The sequence below is a fragment of the Danio rerio genome, chromosome 25, assembly GCF_049306965.1.
Source record: "Danio rerio strain Tuebingen ecotype United States chromosome 25, GRCz12tu, whole genome shotgun sequence".
NCBI lineage: Eukaryota > Metazoa > Chordata > Actinopteri > Cypriniformes > Danionidae > Danio > Danio rerio.
The window spans coordinates 20,183,539-20,205,902 of NC_133200.1; the positions used below are offsets into that span (position 1 = coordinate 20,183,539).

A 22,364-nucleotide genomic window follows, 5' to 3' on the forward strand; every position below is an offset into this window, starting at 1 on the left:
AATTTCATTTTTGGGAGAATTTTCCCTTCAAACAGAGAACCGACTGGGCCAGTTGGAATTTCTTTGTGGAGTTTGCATGTTCTCCCGGTGTTCGTCAGGGTACTCCAATATTCCCCACAGTCGCTACAGATGAACTTAAAAAACTAATTGTTGTAGTATACTAGTGTGTGTATGGGTGTTTTCCAGTACTGAGTTGTGGCTGGAAGGGCATCCGCTGCTTAAACATATACTGGAATAGTTGGCGGTTCACTCTGCTGTGGCAATCCCTGATAAATAAGGGACTAAGCTGAAGGAAAATGAATTAATGAATATTGTAGATGTTTTTTTCAATTGAAGTGTTTCTCTATTTGCATGCATTTTCTTAACCTGCAGCGTGTTTAACTCTCTTGGCTGCTTTACTCCATTGTTATACAAGTTCTATATAGTCATTAAATATCGCCTAATTACTTTTCACGCAGCCTGTAGAGTAATGTGACCACTTTGGATCAACAATTGTCAGTTTCTCTAGATTCATGATTCAGTTATCATTTTGTTCTTTAAACTTTAAATTAGTTTTATTTTAAACTTGAAATAGAGCCTTTTTGTATAACAAAAAGGTTTCTCTTTTTCAGATGTTTATATTCCTATTTAAACAAACAATACAAATGTTTTAACATCAGACCAGTTAGGAAACCAACATTAATGAAAAAAAACAGATTTTCAGTCACAAGCAGATGTGATAACCTTTGTAATTTTGATCACTTGTCAGTTTCTCATTATGTTGTTATCGAACCTTTGCTAAATAAATGAATATATAAAAATTTTACTTAAACCCATCTTTAATAAATCCTGTTGTTCATCCAGGAAAACATTTTTCATGCAAGTTCAGTTCCAATACTTAAGACCGCAAGAACAGAGGACGCGTGAAACTTCCCGGATGTGTTCTTAATATCGAGGACGCAACGATGCAGACTTGAGCACCGATCTCGCTCTAGAAGTCCCAGAAGTCATTGGGACTGGAGGTGGGAAGCGCAGCATTTAATTTAGATTTATTATTTAAGTTCAGAGATGTAACTTATTTATCTCAGGAGTTTCCCTAAATGAAGTGGTAAAAGTAAACATTACCATGAAAATCTTAATAAAGTAACAAACACATTAAGGGTGTTTGTTTGCTGAAATTCGTATTAAAATCTGTTTTATTTATATTGTGCAACGTATATTTATAATGTTTTTCTGCAGAGTATATATTTTGAAAGGGGGAATTAAAAATTAATCGTTGTATGAATGCTGTAATGTTTAAATAATTTTACTGTTAAAACGCGTGAAGGTCACTTGTCCATCAGGAGGAAGGCAGCATCTCATTTTTCACAGGATGCATTCTCTGCCATCGCGGTCTCCCGAGTTCGTTCTTTCAAGGACACCTGGCAAGACCAATCTCCAAAAGAACGCAAGTCCGGACTCTGCGTTCTTGGAATTGAGAAACAGCCCAGATTTTTTGGACTATAAAATAATATTAAAATGCAATTCTGCAGTTTCTGGTGAACAGATTTTGAATGTAGGGACGGAAACCCTGAGAGTTTATTAAGAGTCTACATTACCGTTGTAAATATGAGCAAAAAGTTTTTGTATTGTAACCTGTAACAGCAGCTGTTTTGAGGTACATACTTTCTAAAGGCTGCCTGCTCAGACACTGGATGTCCTGTGGCTGTGGAGGGGGATTTTGGAGCCTGTGGTGCTGGTCTGCTCGGGCCAGATGGGGGACTCGTGCTGCAGGGGGGTTCGTCTGGGGTAGAAGGTGTGCTGGAAGTCGTAGTTCAGCAAACAGCTCAGAGACGCCATGTAGATGTCTGCGAAGCGGGAAAGACGGCGGGAGAAATAGGTCGGGTTGTGGTATGTGCGGAAAAGACTCCCAAACTGGGCGTTGAAGATGTCTTTGGTCCTTAACCTGTTAAAAAGAAACCATTTTGGTTGTAATAATGTTTAGTTTGAAATATTATGTATTAAGTAATACTAAATATAAAATATTCAAATGCTAATCAATTGATCCTGTTTTAAAAAATAACATTTATTTAGCATTTAATGAGCATTTAATTTTTATTTGTTTATTTAATATTCATAAACACTAATTTATGCTTTGAATAATAATGATAATTGCTAATTATTTATTTCTTTTAATTTGCATTTTATACATATTAATCATAGAACTATACATCAGTATGTATTTTATTAATGCCGCACCAGCAACTTATATATATATATATCAATGTATAGAAAAAACATTACATAATAAGAACAACTTCGTATTTCATTAAGAGATGATACTTAAACTCTGATAATATATAAATAGAAATAAATAAATAAAATTGACAAATGTATATTAAAGGTTGCATTTGATTTTTTCAATTCAATATTTGATAAAGGGCTTACATTTCTTCCTGGTGATACCTTTTTAATACATCTATCAAAGTGTTTTCATTATAAAAATCTTGTCTAATAGTCTTAAACTTCTCATTCTAATAAAATATGCTTTATGATAAGAGCACTACTGTATGTATCAGTTATTGTTTAATCAACTGACTTTAATCCATTTAATCTAAATATTTGGAATCATTCATTTTAATCAGATGTATTATTGTTCTTTTATTGCTTATTTAATTAATTTAATTTATGCTGTGTTTAAATTTGTTCCGGTCACAAAATAAAAATAAAAAGGTTTAAATCATTATAATATAATTTGTATAATATTATAAAATATCTTTCTTGCAATTGTGAGCTAATATTGCACAACTGCTAGTTTATATTTCAGATATTTGAAATCTGCACAATTTCACCTCCTAATTTTTACTTTTAGTCTGTACAATCACAACTGCTAAAAAATAAAGTTGAAGATAAAAAAGGGAGCATTGCAAAAACTGCAAGAATGAAACTAAATTTCAGTAAATCATTATTAATTATTATTAATAATTATTAGTTTTTCTAATTAATAAATTGTAAAAAAAAAAATTTAAAAATAAAGAAAGAAAGAAAGAAAATCTAGTTTATAATTTATACTATCCTATTAAGCCTGTACATTCGTATGAAATAATAATAATGATTTATAATAATCTTCATGCTCCTCATTAATAAACCCAAACATGTGCAAGTACTGTAAAATAAATGTAATAACCTCATATCCTCTCTTTCTTCAATCCACTGCTGAAGCACCGTTTGGGACGCTGAGTCTCGATGCACCTGCACAAATACAGCTTTTTTAATTAACCCAAGAGAAATTACAAAGGGAATGAAACATGATGCAATCCATTAGCCTTTAATTCAATTGGGGGAGATCCTCCAAATCCAACAACAAAAACATATCAGTACCTTATATTTTACCAGTGGAAAATAAGAGACGTGTTTAAATTTACTGGCTGATTTTCATCAATTACTGTAGTATTTTCCATCATCAACAAATCACTTCGTTTTATTTATTTATTGCCACATAAGCAAATGAGTCAACTTAGAACGTCCAATTCCACATCTAGTAAAACGTAAAAACATGCTTGATAAGTTGGCGGTTCATTCCGCTGTGGATAAATAAAGGATATTAATAAAGGAACTAAGCCGACAAGAAAATGAATGAATGAATGAAAGCGTCTCATTTATTTTCGGGTTAATTTCATGCTTTTATTATTTATGTGGTTTCATATTCCCTTTGCCTTGTTTTGTTTATATACAGATTAATCACTTAATTGTAAAATATTCACGTGCAATGCCTAAATTTAACTTTCATATATTTGAACTGGTTGTGTTTTATCATCAGCAATCAACCTGTATCAGTAAAAATAAAGTTCACATTCTGTTTCTGATCTGCTCAAACCGATGACTTCAATGTTCTAAGAAGCCCCTCCCTCAAAAATGCAAACTAGGCTCTGATTGGTCAACTGCCCCAGCGCTAACCAAGGACATCCAGGGGTGGGGTTTAAGTAAATATGTAGTGTTTATGACGTTACAATAAACACAAAAAGAAGCTCATTGTAGTCCCCTGCCAGCAGTTTGTCATTGGCCTTAAAATATAATATACGTTTTCATTATAGTTTAAGCTTCCCCTGGTGGTCTGACCTGCATCTGCTCCAGCAGGCCAGTCAGCGCCTGCAGCCAGGTCATGGTGTGGACATACTCCTCCGTATTCATGATCTTGATCTCCTCACGCAGCTCAGGAATAATCGCTCCTGTTCTCCAACCATGTTTCAGGGTCAGATCCTACACAGACACATCATGACATTGAAGACAGGTAGTTCCCCAAAAAATGAAGATTTCCTCATTTAGTCATACTTGAGTGTTTTTAAACTTTCATTTCTGTCTCCTGTTGAATACTAAGCAAAATATTCTGAAGAATGTTGGAAATCAGCAGCCATTAGCTATGTTTCCATACAGCAATTTTTTATGCACATTTTGGATATGAGCATAAAAAAATTGTTAATGGAAATAACAAGATGTACATACATTTTTGCCTTCAAACCCCACCACATGTTTATTGCATGTCTGCATTGTCTTCTGATGCGCAAGTAATTTATTAATAAAGAAACGATGCAGGCAGCTTCTCCTACCGCAGCCAATTCCATTTCTACTTTTAATATTTGGCACCAGTTTATCAGTAAGGGATGATTTTGGTCTCTTTGACTCATTGGATGGAAACGTTAATTTATTCATGCGACTTTTATGCAATATTCCAGTCCTACGAATAGATTTAATTGGAATCTTTGGATGGAAACATAGCTATTGGCATCCATAGCAAGAACATATTATGGAAGTCAATGCCTGCTCCGTTCCAATGTTCTTCAAAATCTATTTTTTTTTAATAAAAAAAAACTTTAAAAAAAAAAAACTAGTGAGTGAGTAAATGATGAAAGTTTTCATTCTTGGGTGAACTATCGCTTTTATGTGTATTTATTAGATTTATAAAACCCTATTTGTAAATTGAATTTAATGCGGACTCTAAAATAACAATATTGTGTTGCTTATAATTAGGGCCAGATGGAATCTGCGGACATTTTTTGTTATTTCTGCTGAGAATTTTGGTACAAATCTGCTAAATTATTTTGGGAGTATCATAACTAAAACCTTAATAAAGTATCTTTTTAACTTTTATTTAATGTTTAAAATGCAAATCCAATTATTCACATTATTTGGTAAACTAAGCAAGTCTCTCATATAATATCTCTACTAAAAACAGAAAATATTACTGTACAAACTGCATTGTGCATTGTAAATCAGATGAACATTTTCATATTAATCAATAATATTACTGAAATAAATTAAAAAACTGAATAGTAGATTTACACACATTTACTCAAGTAAATAAACAGAATTAATGATGGGCTAAAAATCTGCGGAAATCTGCTGAAAAATCGCGGCCAGATTCCATGTAGGCCTTACTTATAAGGTTTTAATGTTCAAGCTTGTTAAAATGTTGAAGTTAGTTTATGATTGGATTTTCTTTATCATTTATCCAGCAGAAAAAAAAATCATATTGTAAGTGATTCCTACAATACTTTTCTTCTATGTTGTTATCATTTTCATTATTGAGAAAGGTGTACAGGCAATAAATGCTAATATGCTAATACCAGTTCAGTGTTGCCACCTTGTGGTCAAACTAAGGGTCAGTAAAGTTCTGCAAGCAAGAACTTAAAATCGAAAAGCTCTGTATTTCAACACACTGTAGTCAGCTTGTTTTCTGAATGTGAAACGATGGCTTTCATAATATTATAGGCTATTTGTTGTTAGTTTCTTTGACTGGTCTCTCTCAAGGTTTTACCTTTCACTTTCGTTAACTGGTGAAGTTTTGTTCCTTGCCACTGGCTTGCTTGGTTTGGGAGCTGCGCATCTTTAGTGTTTGAACTTTCAGCAGTGAAATTTAAACCACACAGAACTGAACTCAAATGACCTTTAACTCTGAAAACTGGACTGACACAGTTTCAGTTTAGTAGAACTTCTATGTTAAGCTGCCTTGACACAATCTACTATAAAAGCACTATAGAAATAAACATGAATTGAATTAAATTTATTTTAAGTGTGAAACGATGACTTGGTTCACTGTTGCCACCTAGTGGACAAATTAGTTTTTGAGATGCTTTTCTAGTAAAACTGGTCTGTGCGCATATAATATGTGAATATTGTTGATAAAATCTGCACCCACACAACTGTACGAACAACCTAAAACACACAAACACCAAAGTATACGTCAAAGTCTTTTAGACCAGAGGTTCCCAAACTTTTCAGCCCGCGACTTCCAAAATGACAATGTCAGTGACTCGTGACCCCCAATATCTCCTGAGGTGGTTATAAATACAGAAACCTTGCACGCAATGGCGCGCACACACCAATAGACCCAAGTCTATTTTTTGCTTAATTTTTTTTTATGTATGTCAGTGCTGTAAATGTGCCAGAAAGTTTAACCTGGTGACGCTATTGCTGTGTCTTTAATATAATGTATTTACCCCAGGGGTCGCAATCCAATAGAACTAGAAACTATAAGCTACTATAGTAAATATAAACAGTAGTTTATCGTAACTATAAACGACAGGTTTTTTTTCAGTAGGTTATGGATAAAATATGGTAATTCTTATGGTTTAATAAAAATTGATTTTTGGAAATCACCAGGCGACCCCCCTTCATCATCCTGCGACCCCTTGGGGGGGTCTCAACCCCCACTTTGAGAACCACTGTTTTAGATGGCAGTTATTTATGTAGGCAATAGGCAGAATAGCTGTGAGAAAAAAAATAATAAGGTAATATGTTTGTGCATATGTAGAAAACACCACAGAATAGGATTCTTACAGCAAGGTCACTGTATATGTGATCTCCAAAGTACAAAACCTTTGAGCCCCTCCAGCCTGTAAGCCGCAAAAACTCATACAGGTTTCCCTGGAGACATAAAAAAGAGATTTCAGCATCTTCATTGAACAGAAACAGCTCACGGCTATACACTGAGGCATGAAGGATTACCTGTTTATAGATCTGCCCTTTCTCAAGGTGATGAATTCTGTCCCATAACAGCACGCCTTTATCTGTAACTCGTCTGAATGGCCTTTAGAAATCAGCCAAAAAACACACAAAGAGACTATTTTTACATTCAAGAGTGTTGGCAAGTCTAAACACCTTCCCAGAAATCATTTGTCACGATCTAAATAAAGGAATCTGTAAGTGAGGCTGTGATTATGTGGGATCGACATTGATATAGCAGTGATTCGGTGTTGCCAGACTTGGAGCTTTTAAAACTCACTTCCTCCTGTCATTGAAAAAGCTTGGCTTGTCGGCCTGCACTATGACAACATCAAACAGGTCCCGCCAGTCTTTCCCAACAATATAGTTCATGCCTCGGTCTCTATGAAGAGGAAATGAAAACAGATTTTATTCGTAAACAGTATTTTGTTACAAGCAGTTAGGCACAATGGCTTTTGTACACAGTCTTTGTATTCAGGCTTCTTTTCAGTTTAGTATTTCGGTATCACTCACACAAAATCAAAAGGGCTGTTGGTGATCAGAAACATCTTCTTTCCATTTTTCGACAGCTTCCGTAAGACAGCATGTGTTTGTTCACCGTAACGGATGTACTTCTCTACAGTTCAAAAAATACATATAAAGAACATGGCAAGATCTTCTAAATTGTGTCATTTGCATTGAAGAGTAAAACAGCAGGGAAGGTCGATACATATAGATATGTTATATTAAATAATATTAGTATAGATCAGGGGTCACCAATCTCGGTCCTGAAGGGCCGGTGTTCCTGCAGACTTTAGCTCCAATTTGCCTCAACACACCTGCCTGGATGTTTCAAGTTTACCTAGTAAGACCTTGATTAGCTTGTTCAGGTGTGTTAGATTAGGGTTGGAGCTAAAATCTGCAGGACACCGGCCCTCCAGGAACAAGTTTGGTGACCACTGGTAAAGATCAAATATAAATGTTATTATATGAGTGTGTATTAAATGTTTATTATATGAAAGATACTAAAATAATTGCAATTGTATATAAACAGTTTTATCAATTTATTCAATTATTGCAGGCCTATGTGTTACTTTTAAAAAAAAACAATACAGTTGTAGTCAGAATTATTACCTCGCCCTGAATTATTACCCCCTGTTTAATTTTTTCCCCAAATTCAGTTTAAGAGAGAGAAGAATCTTTTAGCACATTTCTAAACATAATAGTTTCAATAACTAATTTCTAATAACTGATTTATTTCATCTGTGCCATGGTGACAGTAAATAATGTTTGACTAGATATTTTTCAAGACACTTCTATACAGCTTAAAATCACATTTAAAAGCTTAACTAGATAAATTAGGTTAACTAGGCAGGTTAGGGTAATTAGGCAAGTTATAGTATAAAGATGGTTTGTTCTGTAGACTGAAAAAAAATTGCTTAAAGGGGCTAATAATTTTGTCCCTAAAATGTTTTTTAAAAATGTTTTTGCTTTTATTCTAGGCGAAATAAAACAAATAAGACTTGCTCTAGAAGAAAAATTTATTTTCAGACATACTGTGAAAATTTCCTTGCACTGTTAAAAATAAATTGGGAAATATTTAAAAATGACAAAAACTTCAAAGGGGGGCTAATAATTCTTCAACTGTATATATTATGTATATTGTAATACATAATATTAATGACATTATTATTTCATGATAATAAAAATAATGGCAAGAATAATAATAGATTAAATATGAAAATAACGTTTAATGTTAGTGGTAAAAATAGTATTTTATTTCTGCAGATCAGTAATTATACTTCATATAAAATGTGTATATTACCATGTTATTCTTGATATTTATTAGAATAATAATATAAAAGAAATGTTAATATAATAATTGTTATTATACATTACAATACTCATTTTATTAATATAAATAATGTATTAGTATAATATAATAACATCAGTTTTGTATTTTTTATAGATACATTGGATTACATTTTACTAATATTGGTGCCAATTTGCATTATTAAATTACCATTTAATTTTATATTGCAGTTTATATATTAGCCATACAATTGCATTTATAACATCAATAATAAAATAACTTAACATTAAAATACCTTAAATATAACTCATCACATATTTTAATTGCAGCCCAATATATCATTTAATATACTGCACATTACAGTACACATCTATTAGTAAATATTATTTATAATAGCAATAATAATTGCATATCAATAGATTTTTGTATTGTATCATTATTAAAATAATGCATTATTCTTATTAGTAGTATTTCATAGTTTATATAAATATTTCATTTGCTAAAACAAAAAAATAATATTTTTTGCACAGTGCATGCAGTTGTAGTTTTTATCCCTGGAAAATTGAAAATTACCGATATCAGCCTCGACTGCTCGATACATAATCCCTCTGACATGTACGTTTCCTATGACCTCCTGGAAAAAGTAGAAACAGAACAGGCACATACAAATAAAAACATCAAAGCCCACAAAACATTAATGTTCTGCACTGAAACAACACACAAAGCCCTGACGCACAGCCAGACACCTGCTGTCAGACTCTCATATCCTTTGAGTCTTGTTAATTCATAATGACGGGCAGGACTGAGTGCAAGAGCAATGACGTGAGTGTGTCTTTCATTGATCACACTCATCTGTAGAGCCAATAAAAGACATCTGTCCATCTGTAACCCTGCTCCTCTTCAGGCACGCGGTGCATCCTCTAAAATTAGACTGCTCCTTTGCATGCTGAACTGAAATAGCACCTTCAGGAGCCATATTTACCCAAAAGTGTGCTCAAGAGATACTGTGCTTTCTGACATCTGCGCTTCACTCAAAATCCTAATTTTTGAATCATACTCTGAAATGTTTTGGGGCAGAACTGTACCTTGACGTCTTTATAAAGATGAACGGGCTCATAGTCGATGTTGTGCTTCATGAAGTAGTCATTAACACACGACAGCAGCGTCATTTCCGGCAAGGAGAAGATATCCATGAACTGCTTCATGGTGTGACCGTGAGAGCTCTGTAGAGTGAGAGAGAAAAAGTTGAAGACATGATCACCTTAACCATTGTTTGGTGAATTTTCAGAGGTGAAATTCTAGAATTTCCATAGATATCTATGTAAATTAATGGCTGATGTGAATGCACTTTCAAGGCTTGATCATTTAAGGTAAAAAGATGTTCAAAATACCTTTGAAGCGGTATACTTTAAGCCAATGTTTCTCAACTGGTGGGTCACGACCCAAAAGTGGGTCATGGGAACATTTTCAGTGGGTCGCAGAGTGTGTGGTCAAAAAAACAACAAATGTTTAATTTTTGACTTATTTTGCTTATTAAAAATATGTCGAAGCGCAAGTACGACCCCGAATATGTCAAGTATGGATTTACATATATTGATGACAAAAAAGGCTTGAAACCTCAGTGTGTCATATGTAGTGATGTGCGCTCATAAGAGCACTTTTAGAAACTTTGCAATATTTCTATAATCTGAGACATTTTGTTAAATGACAATAATGAAATATTTTTTAATTGTAAGTCTTGGTGATTTTCTTATGATTTATCTGTCACTACTTGTGTATGTTAACAAATAAATACAAATGAATTATAATTCCTAAAATTATATTATAGTTACCTAAAAATTTGGGTCGCGGGTTGATGACCATGTGAAAATGTGGGTCCCATGGCCAAACCAGCTGAGAACCACTGCTTTAACCAACATCATGACTTAATCCTGACTGCATTAAAATGTAAATTTTTCCTGTGCACTTTTATCTCAAAAACTTAAAAATAATCTTTTTAAAAAATCACATAACACTAAAGACATTGTTAACATTTAGGTTTTAGGTTTAGGTTTAACTTTATTTGTCCCCGAGAGAAAATTTGTCTTGGGCATAAAAGGTGCTACAACATTGTCTAAACAGACAGTAAAAATAAATAAAACAAAACAATTAAGAACAAACAGATAAGAACATACATTGTTTACAGAATAAGACCGTATATAAATATAAATATATAAAACACAGAACCCAGTCAAGTGCTAGCGTACTGCAGGAGCAGTGTTATTGGTAGAGTTCAACAGTTTTATGGAGGTAGGAACAAACGAAAGCTTCAGTCTATTAGTTTTACACATTGGCATTCTCAGTCTTTTTCCTGATGATAACAGCTGATATTTACTGAAAAGGGGATGTTTAGAATCAGTGCTAATACGTATTGCTCTTTTTATAGCTGCCTGTTCGTATAGAGTCTGGATGGGCTCATATTGTTCTATCCCTATAATTTTCATGGCTGTTTTTTGCATATGAACCAATTTATTTTTCAACTGAACAGACAGGTTTCCAAACCAGACTGTGATTCCATAGCGAAATAAATAACATGAACTCTAAAAGTAATTTGATGTTGAAATGTGACATGTTTTTAAAAAATAAAGAATATTTTTAAATATATTATTATAAATCATTTAAGGATTGCGTAATATTTTATTCCAGTTCATTTTCCTCTGAAATGCTCCACCTCACTCAGGCTGTATTTACACTGGTGTGCTTTTGTGTTAATCCTTATGTGCTGTTGGGGATGTTTTCATCCACTCTGGGAAGATTTTGAGTCTTAATTTGGCCATAACATTTTCTGTGTTTCAGCTAGCATTATGATATTTGGTGACAAATCATCCACTGAATTACATTGCTGTAAAAATGCTATATATATATATATATATATATATATATATATATATATATATATATATATATATATATATATATATATATATATATATATATATATATATATATATATAAATTACAGAATTTAAACTCTTTAATTGCCAAATTCATAAATGATGTCACTGATTTGGTGAACAAAAAAAAACACATAAAAATGACTATTTTCAACATAAAAAATAATTGTGGACTGATTATTTTTTACCTTTTATCAAAGTCTTGGACATGTGAAACAATACTCCTTTGATGCATTGTTTTTGATTGATTTTCATTTTCTGTAGGTGTTTTTGCCCCTTGACTTTCATTATAACCGCATTTTTTTTATTACAAAACCATAACACCTTATAATCATGCATGTTTGATTGTTGGTGGATTTCCTTGTTGAAAAGTGGTCAGGCGTGTCATTTTTACCGTTGATCATCAGTTGGCACCATTAACCTTTTAGATAGGCCTATGAAAAAAAAAGCTTAGTTTTGGGATTTTATATGGAGTATAACAGAACTATATGGAGTAAAAAAAACTAAAACTACATGGAGTAAAAAAACAAAGACTGTATATTTATGCACCATCAAATGTGGTTATAATTGAGGTCAATGGGACAAAAACAGCCACCAACAGTAAATGCATCAAAGCCAATGTTGTTACTAATCATTCACATGTCCAAGACTGTGATAAAAGATTTGACTGTGATTTCTCTGACGCATTTTTACAGAAGTTTAATTCAGTGGATGTTTTCATCCCCAACATAACAGAAAGGTAGTAAATGTGAACAGTGTTAAAACGGAGTTGTAGAATGAAAATGATTCTCATCCAGACTGGTGTTTTTACTGTGTTTTAGAAAAACAATCTTTTAATTTTTAAAAGTATTCATTTCAGGCCACGTCCACCTGAATACATTTTTTTTCCTCTTCGTTTTGGCCTTCTGTCCACACTCGTTTAAAATGCTTTCCAAATTAGATACATTTGAAAATGCCAATTTCGTTTTACAGCATGGACTGTGAGAACAGAGACTTTCGAAAATGATGACGCATATTAGTCATGTGACCAATTTACGATTAATTCAACTCGTATTTATTTCTATAGCACTTTTACGGTGTAGATTGTGTCAAAGCAGCGTATGATAGATAAAGTTCTAGTAAATTGAAACTTCTTCAGTCCAGTTTTCACAGATGAAATTCAGTTAAGTTTAACTCAGAGTAATTTAAATGTTACTGCGGAAAGCCAAAATTAGGGTAGGCATAGCCTCAGTCTGTCTATACTGAAACAGAACAACAGCATTTACAAACTAAAAATGGGTCTTTAGCATTTAGTAGTGTGGCAGTAGTCTGAACGGCAGGTGTAACATAACAAAACTTTTATATTTTAAAACTAAAACACTAGTCTAGTGTAAAATACACCTCAGCTCCATCTGTCTAGGAACACATTTGCATGACAAAACGTTTTTCGTACTTATGACAATTTTTAACTCAAAAATATTTCTGGTCGCACACCTCACATTTGATAATGACAACAAATGTTGTATTTTTAACACCAGCCAGTAGATGGAAACGTCTCATTGTAAAAAAAATGTTATATCTCTGTACAAATGCAGTCCTGTAGACTTTATGTCCCTCCACACGTTTACAAACTGAACATATACGTGAATGCACTAGGGCTGCACAATATATTTTGTTTCAGCATCGTCATCACAAGGGTGCATTTCAAATAGTCACATTACATCATCACAGTAATTTGAGCACATTATTTGTGGAGTTACTGCAAAATTGTACCGTTATAGATTGGCAGTTATAGCAATGTATACATGTTTGTATGTGTGAGTGTTTGTGTGTGTGTGTGCGTAGCAACGTTAGTATGTTTTAAGTATACTGGGACCTTTAGGCTATCAGACAAATTCCTTGAAATCAAAATATACACACCTTGCCATAAAAGTCACTCATGATCTCAAGGGGAACATGGGAGCCCTCGTACATCGCAATCACCTCCTTTTCTGGTACAGGATTAAGACCCCTAATAAAATAATCATGAGTCAATTTATACATAAATACAAATTGCAAAAATGTTAACGAATACTGCACACCCATTGGCCACTTTATTAGGTGCATAATCACAATGACTAATCACATGACAGTCAATGCATGTAGATGTTTAGAGGTGGTCAAGAGAATTTGCTGGTTCAAACTGAGCATCAAACCAAGTACAGTATATATCACTGTAGCCCAGTTGCCTCCAAGTGGGAGGGGCTTACGAGTAGGTTGGGTTTGGCTAGAAGGGCTTACAGCTGTGGCTACTAAGCATGCATCAATATATATAAAGTGTAATTATTGACAACAATTACTGACTTCTCATTACTGTAAGGGGTAAGTTTCGTGTGGGTGTAGGTGTTAGACGTTAAGAAAGCAGAATTAACTTTATTCGCCAAGTGTGCACAAACACACAAGGAATTTTTTGTGGTTTTCAGGAGCTCCGTATTGTCCTTATTCTTAGCGTATGAGTGGGTGCAGCCATTTGATTTTTTTGGCTCGAGACTTCCAGTCTCATTCACTTTTATTCATTTTTAGACATTAAAAACAGAGTTCTACGCTACTTGATGTTGCAAACTGATATTTTCTTATTATATTATTCTGCTTTGTCTGTTTGTAGAGCAAGTAGCTTGATCGTTTTTTGTTGTTTATTACTCCTAGTCATTTCTCATATAGGCAACTGAATCGGAAGTTCAAAAAACAATTGCAAATATAAGCGCACTTCCACATTGAAGAATAAGGTCAATACAATAGGTTGGGTATAGGTAATTGTTACATGTACAAGGCATTACATAAATAAATCAACATCCCTAGGAAGTTTGTACAGCCCACTTGGAGTCCCATTCACTTGGAGCTGGGTCTGACCTACGTTTATACCTAACTCCATTACACTGGGGGAAAAAGTAATTTAGATCACACCAAAACATGTCCATTCCTTTATGATAACATTGTACCATCTTGTGATAGCAACTTCCAGCTGAAAAAAAGCTGGTTTCTTGAACATGACAATGAGTGGATCCCCACACAGTCAGCAGATCTCAATCCAACAAAATGAACTGAAAAGTGCTGGAACAGGAGATTGATATCATGGCTATACTGCTGACAAATCTACAGCAAATGTGCGTTATTTTCAGCATCTACGGAATCTATGCCATGAAGGATTAACAGCAGTTCTGAGGGGATCCATAGTGTACTAGCAAAACATGCATAATAAAGTGGCCAGAGACCACTTATTACTAACACTATACATTATTATTAACACTTATGTATTTGTTGAACTCTACCTGTACACTGTACCCAGCTGAATATAATGAAAGGCATCAATCTTCATCAGTAAGGCCTGGAAATCAAATGAAATTGAATTGTTAGACAAAACACATGAAAATAGCATGAACAGATATCAGATCAGGACCGGACACATACCTTTTGAACATCATAGTGCAAACCACGAATTACAAAATTAGGGATGTAATCATATTCCCTCAGTCCCTCTGGATACTGTTAGGTGGGCAGAGAAAAACAAGATACAGTTTTTAAGGCATTAACTGGCTGCTCAACATTTAGGTAGTCTAGCCTAGGTCTAGTTTGTTCTTTAAAATCTTCTACACCTCCCCCAGCTACACTTGTCTTTTATAAAAATGTTTTTTCTTTAAATTCATTATGTGATTTTTGCGAACAGTTGACACTCTTGTCACAACAATCCCCATTAACAGCATTAACAGTTCAGCATAAACAACTAAAGCACTGTATTACACATGCAAGGTCAGTAGATGCCAATGATTTCTATTTAAAAAATATTATGTACAGTATACACGGAGATACTAGAATCACCAGGAAAATAGACCCTTTTCACAATAACGTCATTTTACTTGCCCCTATCAGCAACGCAATGTATTTTACTTCCGGTTTACCTTTGAATGAAAGGGATACTTCTCTGGAAAATTTACAACTGAAAATATTAACATTGCATGTTGTGATTTAGGACTATTAAAGTATTGGCCATACGTCCAAATGTTTCTCTTTTAATACTGAACTGCTTTCGGAGTAGGCATGGGCCGGACAGTATGATAACCTTGGATAAAAACATCACGGTTTTACGGTATGATGGTATTGTACTCACTGCTCTAAAATATATTCTTTTTTTTATGTCTCTGTAAAAACAAGAACTCTTTCCCCCTTTGAAAACAATATATTTTATTTTTTAAAAGATTTATAATAGTTTGGGACAGTAAACATGTCAGGCTAAATAATTCAAAAGATTAATTGACCTCCTTCATTTTATTTAAAAACAGATTTCTTTTAAAATTTAAAACAGCATCTTTTTTCTGCTGGAGATACTGTTGTCCTATTAAAAAAAAAAACCTAAATATAAAGTCTTACACATACCATAGGAATGGTATTTTGGTATTCTTAAAACCTTGATTTTTCCAAATCATGGTAAACCTTGAAAACATTTATCGTTCCATGCCTATTTCTGAGTTTCAAAATGATTGTTTAAATTATTTAAAATAGAAATAAGCTATTTGTTTATAAAGGAAAGTATGTGTTTGCAAACTTTTCATATGTTAATTAAGTTTATTTAATTAAGTTTTATTTTATTTATTCAATAATATAATTATTTTTACTTTGATGCTATAAATATAAATCTATATTATCTGTTATATGTAAATGTTCCAGCAAGAGTAAAAGTATTTATTAAATCTTCACATATACCTGGTATGTCGTCTATAAATGCAATCAGTTTCATCCTTTATTATTTACTGATCTATTAATGCTTTGTTCAGTTTCTTCATTTGAATGAATTAAGGCAGTGTCCTGCCGCCACCTGCTGTGTGGATTAAATTTGATATCAGTACTACCTTTTAATTAATAATGTTACAAATAATTTCATAAACTAACAATACTGAATAAAAATGCCGTCTTCTTGGTGTTGTTTTTGCAACTGTAAATTTTTTATTTTAGTTTGATCATTAAGAGTACCATACAACATTGTTTTTCTATTTCATTTAACATGAAAATTAAAGACAAAAAACAGCCGTAGTCATGGTCTAACTGTATCTGTTGTAAATATACAGCTGACTGGGTGAGTTCTCAATGGGGAATTCTGTGTAGGCGGAAGTAATGATACACTGCGAGGACTGAAACCGGACATGGCGTGATGTCATGGGAAAAGGGTCTATTGATTCAAAGACTTTTAAAATCCATCACCATTCTCTCTTGAATTGATTCTGAGCTTAGTTTTTAGCGACAGATGGAGCCAAACAATTTCTTTATTTTCTTTTTTTCAAAGATATATTTTTTGGCCTCCTTGCCCCCATCAGATAGGACAGCATCGAGACAGGAAGCGAAGTTGGAGAGAGAGAAAGGGGGGGTGGGGTAGGGAAATGTCCTTGAACCGGAACACAAACTCTGGACGCCCCGACGTGCCACTGCAACACATGTCAGCGCTTCAACCATCAAGTCATTGCGCCGACTCAATGTAACAATTTCGTTCTGCATAACACCTACTTTGATATTTTGAATGGTTATTTTGAAGGTTTTCAAACCATACTTAAACTTGGTTTAAGTAGAACAGTCATATATATTAGATCATTATATTTATTGTTACCATGCTAAAACTATTCCGAGCGTTGTCATTTTAGAAATAATCAGTGTACAGGGTCACTCACCCTGTGCTCTTCGATGAGAATGTCACGGGCGATGTTGAATATGAGTGTGTGAAGGTGACTAGAGTAGAAAGCAAGCGTGTAGTCGTAGTCAAAGCCATAGATCTCAATGTCCTGTAGACTCATCTGATTGTTAGCGAAGATGGTGTCTGGGTTCACAAAGTTGTTTGATATCACAGGAATTAAATCTGTGGTGAAAAAAAAACAACACATTTGTGTGTGAATTAATAATTGACATTTTAAGGATGTTTGCTAACATTACAATGAAGCATATTAAAATAAAAATAGAAACTAAAATGATTAATAATTAACCTGTAGTAATGTGTTGATTTTGAAAGAAAGACAAAACTAAAGTTTCACCTAACTTAATGTTTATTAGATCAGTTTTATAGCACTGTTAATGCAATTCACTTACACTTACTTTCTTTCATTGTATATGGTAATGTGTGGGAATGCTTAGGTAAAATAAAGAATATTAAAAAAATGTAACCAAAAATGTTTACTCTTAACTTTTAATCTTAAAATGAGAAGATAATATATTTTTAATGATGTGTTTTTTTGAGTAATTTTTACAAGCTAAGCATCTTATAGCAAGTGCTTCGAGTCCCTTTATGACTTTCTAAAATGAAAACAAAACAATACGGGTTTGTTTTTATGGGAAGATATATTTAAAAAAAAAAAAAATATATATATATATATATATATATATATATATATATATATATATATATATATATATATATATATATATATATAACAAATATGGCTGGGGGCTTCAGGTACTTGCTGGAAACCTTTTACTTGTTAAACTGAATGATTTATATTTTATGTATATATGTATTTTCTTTTCTTGTTGGTGTTATTTTTTGTTATGTAAACTTAAAAGTAGGCCTGTCAATACAAAGATTATTTGTTGTGCGATATATTGTCACTAATATTTTTGCTACAAGTGATAATATTTTTTTTTTAATAATTTTATGCCACTGATAATATAATGATTATAACAACATAATAATGCAGATAGCCATAAAAACTTCAAAATACTTAGCATTCTTAAGTTTATTTAGAATCTATAGTTTGATGTTGAAAAGGTAAATGTCCTATTATATATATTAAAAGTCCTATTAGGTAAGTGTCCAATTATAAATCATCACTATTGAGGGAGAGCATAAACGTCATTGTAAAATGGCTCTAACGTCATTTGTGAATGTGTAAGTATATATTGCAATGGCAAAAATCATCTCCAAGTTCGCAAAATAAGTCGATATATTGATTATTGTGACAGGCCTACTTAAAAGCAATTCAGATACTTTGCTTCAATGTAATTTTAATAACGCGGAAATATACAAAATGTAAACATTAGATAAAAAAATAAATAAATGTTACCATAGTAGCTAACTGAAATAGGTTTAACTTAATAAAAAGTATTACTAAGGTAAACTTGGTTTTATATTCGCACATTCGTAAATTTTTTTAAATTGACAACTTGACACAGACCCTATTGACCTTATTCTCCGCAGACGAGCGGGCGCTGCCATTTGAATCTTTTTGGCACGAGACTTCCGGTCTCATTCACTTTCATTCATTTTTAGACATTAAAAACTGCTCGTTTCGCTATTTGATGTTGTAAACTGATATTTCCTTGTTATATTATTCTACTTGGTCTGTATAGTCATGCAAACATTTGTTTGTAGAGCAAGTAGTTTGACTGTTTTTTGCCGTTTATTATTCCTTGTCATTTCTCCCATTGGCGACTGAAACGGAAGTTCTAAGACAATCGCGAAAACAGGCGCACTTCCGCATTTTAGAATAAGGTCAATACTGTTTACATCGCCAATTTGAATAATCAGTCTAAAAATATATGCAAGTATGACTTCAAAACAACATTACAAGTGCTATCATACACCAGGCGCAATAAGGCTCATGGGTGTTTCAGTCTAGAGAAGAGGTGTTTTAAGGTGCACTGTTGGCGCGTTGCTATTTTGAGGAACTAAAATAGACTGTGCAATCGACCAGCTGAAAGCAGGTCTTAAGTCCAGCACAGAACGCGTTAGTTGTGCACCTTAAATGCTTACATATTGCTTAAAACACACAGGATGCACAGCAATACACAAATATCTTTACATATGAAAAAGAATGAAAATATTTTAAAATGTATATTTTCTACAAAAATATATAAGTCACTGGCTCCATGCTTTAATCTCAGGGGGCTTTTTTCTGTTGTATAATGTTATTATTAGTATTATTTATTATGTGCATATTTATATTTGTTTTATTAAAAACAAACTTTTGTCCACCTATCAGGTTTTGGACCATATGGGGCATAGGACATGTGTTTGGATATAACTCAAAATTTTGACCACACTTTATTATTATTGCTCATTTATTCGTTTACTGGAAAATAGAACTGAAATTAGGAATAGTTTTGAAACAAATCTTTGCGCTTAACAAAACAAAATTAAATATGTATAGGCTAATGGATGTCTTCAGTGGAGTGCATACAGTACAACACCGTTTCCTTATCCACGAAAGACAGAAAGAGAGTAAGTAAATACATATTCACATCTAGGGCTGTGCGATTCATCGAAAAAATTTCAAAATTGACATTCAAAACCTATAATCGATCTAATTTTTTAAGCTCGATTTTTTCAATTAATTGATTTAAATTTCTGCTTTGTTAGGCTGAGGCTCGCTTATACTTCTGCGGCCACTTTGCAGCCACATCTGATCTCTGGTCAAGGAGGATGATTGACCCATTCGTACGCCTTTTACTTTGCACTGCATTGAAGATGATTTGAAGCTGCATGTTTTCAATTTCTTTAAATTTATTATTTACATTAAAATATTTGTTTTGAGAAGATTCAATAAATGCACTGTTTAAAATATTATTTGCAGTATTTACAAAAGTTATTTTATTTACAAGAGATACTGCTTATTTTCTCCTTTTATTATGTAAAATATAGAAAATAATTTTTCCCAAAAGTGCAAATTCACTTTTTTAAAAAGTTTGTTTTAGGTAATGTGTGCTTTGATTTCAGTTGTTAAGTGTAGATGTTAAATAAATAATTATGGATAGTAGACAGTGTGTGTGTGTGTTTCCTTCCATTATTTTAAAACCTGGTAATGGACCTTTCAAACAAAAAACCTCTCACTTGTAATATGTGAGAAAATTTAATGTACACAACTGAAAAATAAATAAATAAAATAATCGCTTATAAATCTTAATCGACTAAAAATGTTAAGCTCTATTCATAACACTTCAATAATAACTTACAACCTTTATATTTATAATAACCCAACCAATATAGTAAAGCATGAGAAACTTAGAATAAAAAACAACAGAAAAAAAACACACATTTACACAAATAGAAAATAATATTTCATTTATGAACTGTAAAAATAAACAAAATCCAGAAAGACTTTTAGAACAACATTGCCTGGATAGAACAGACATCTCTGAAACGCGTTTACACACTAACCTTGCGTTTTCTGCTTGGTTTCATTGTAAATAGACCAGAGCCAGCTGGTTTTGTCGTCGCTGGAGCAGGTGCACATGTTCCTGGCTGACAGCGGAGCCACAGGACCCTTCCTTCTGGACAAGAGCCCAAATCTGGCTTCCCGAGAACTAGTGAAACACGGGGTGCTGCTGCTGAACAACCATGACCCGCTGTCGGTGTGCAGAGACTTATAATGCGCCACGAGTCTCCTAAAACCCTCCTTATTGCGGAGCAGGTTGGAAAGTGGCAAGGACAAAGTGGGCATGTTTCCCCGCGGCAGAGCAGCTTCTGTCAGACACACGAGCGCGATCAGCTGGACATGATGTAGAACAGACTCAAACAAACACACGCTCACTTCCGTTTGCACACTGACAGGCTGCTTTCAGAATAAAAGTCCGAATAAACGTTCATCAAAATGTAATATTTTTACTGTTGAATATAAAAGAAAATATTAGGATATTTGAAAGCCTGTATTTATAAACTTACATTGTATTTTTCCTACTTTGGACCTCAGCATCTACAAGTTTACAACATTCTTCCTAAATCTTTTTTTGTTTTTAACAGAAACTATTCCTCTAACTTAAACAACAATTCATTTTTAAATAAAACAATGTTTTTAGACAGTTTTTCTTCTGAATAATGGAATTAAGTTAAACTGAATTAGCCTAAAATAGCATGAGAACTAAAAAACAAACAATATGAAGAACTGTTATGGAGTGCTGAGTTGTGAAGTTTTTTATATAACATTCAGACACGATAATAAACATATAAACAACTTTATTCATAGAATAAAGAAACTTCACATAATTTTACTCAGGCCTTAAAAAACATTTGTTCACACTACATAGAAGTCTTTCGTAAGAAAGCCCATTTCTGACACAAGATCTTTTAAAAATTTAAAAAAGGTAAAAGTACCTTACTGATTGATCGAGGAGATACCTCCTTTAACATTTAATCTAAAAAGTTTCATTCTCAAACATACAACACACATATAGTGTAAACAGTGAACAGAAAGGTGTGTTATGATGATTATTGTTTTTGTACAACTCTTTCTAATCTCGTTAAATTCAGAATGCAAGCTTGTGAAATAAATACATATATTTATATTTATATATTTACATATAATATTGCCACTGATTTGCTTGGTTTGGGGCTTGTAGAGCTGTGCATCGATGGATTTGCTCTTCTGTGTTTGGACTTTCAGCAGTGAAGTGTAAAGCACACTGAACTGAACAGAACTTTAACTCTGAACACTGGACTGACAGTTTTAATTTGCTGGAACTTCTATGTTAAGCTGCTTTGGCACAATCTACATTCAAAAAGCGCTGTAGAAATAAAGATAAATCAATCAAAAAAAAAAAATTAAACAGATCTGAAAAAAAAATCTGAATCATGAGATAGGGGAGCGCAGGGCACAAAGTTATGCGGGGTAAAATGTAACAGGGTTTTTCAGAGTTAACAAAGTCATGCCTCCAAGATTTTCACCACAGTGTCAGCAGATATCTTCCTGCAA

The 22,364-nt window shown here is 33.1% G+C and overlaps 1 protein-coding gene across 1 annotated transcript; it reads right to left on the reverse strand.

Annotated features, from left to right (window-relative positions):
- Nucleotides 1–1,070: 1,070 nt before the first annotated feature.
- nt5dc3 (5'-nucleotidase domain containing 3) lies at nucleotides 1,071–21,148 on the reverse strand. Its single transcript, XM_681686.8, has 14 exons — nucleotides 20,834–21,148; nucleotides 17,358–17,542; nucleotides 15,112–15,186; nucleotides 14,973–15,028; nucleotides 13,585–13,675; nucleotides 9,838–9,975; nucleotides 9,326–9,386; nucleotides 7,474–7,576; nucleotides 7,241–7,342; nucleotides 6,964–7,045; nucleotides 6,796–6,882; nucleotides 4,078–4,218; nucleotides 3,146–3,210; nucleotides 1,071–1,924 (listed from the first exon to the last, which is right to left on the reverse strand). The coding sequence occupies exons 1-14, from the start codon at nucleotides 21,114–21,116 to the stop codon at nucleotides 1,663–1,665; spliced, it is 1,731 nt and encodes a 576-aa protein (XP_686778.2). The 5' UTR covers nucleotides 21,117–21,148; the 3' UTR covers nucleotides 1,071–1,662.
- Nucleotides 21,149–22,364: the final 1,216 nt, after the last annotated feature.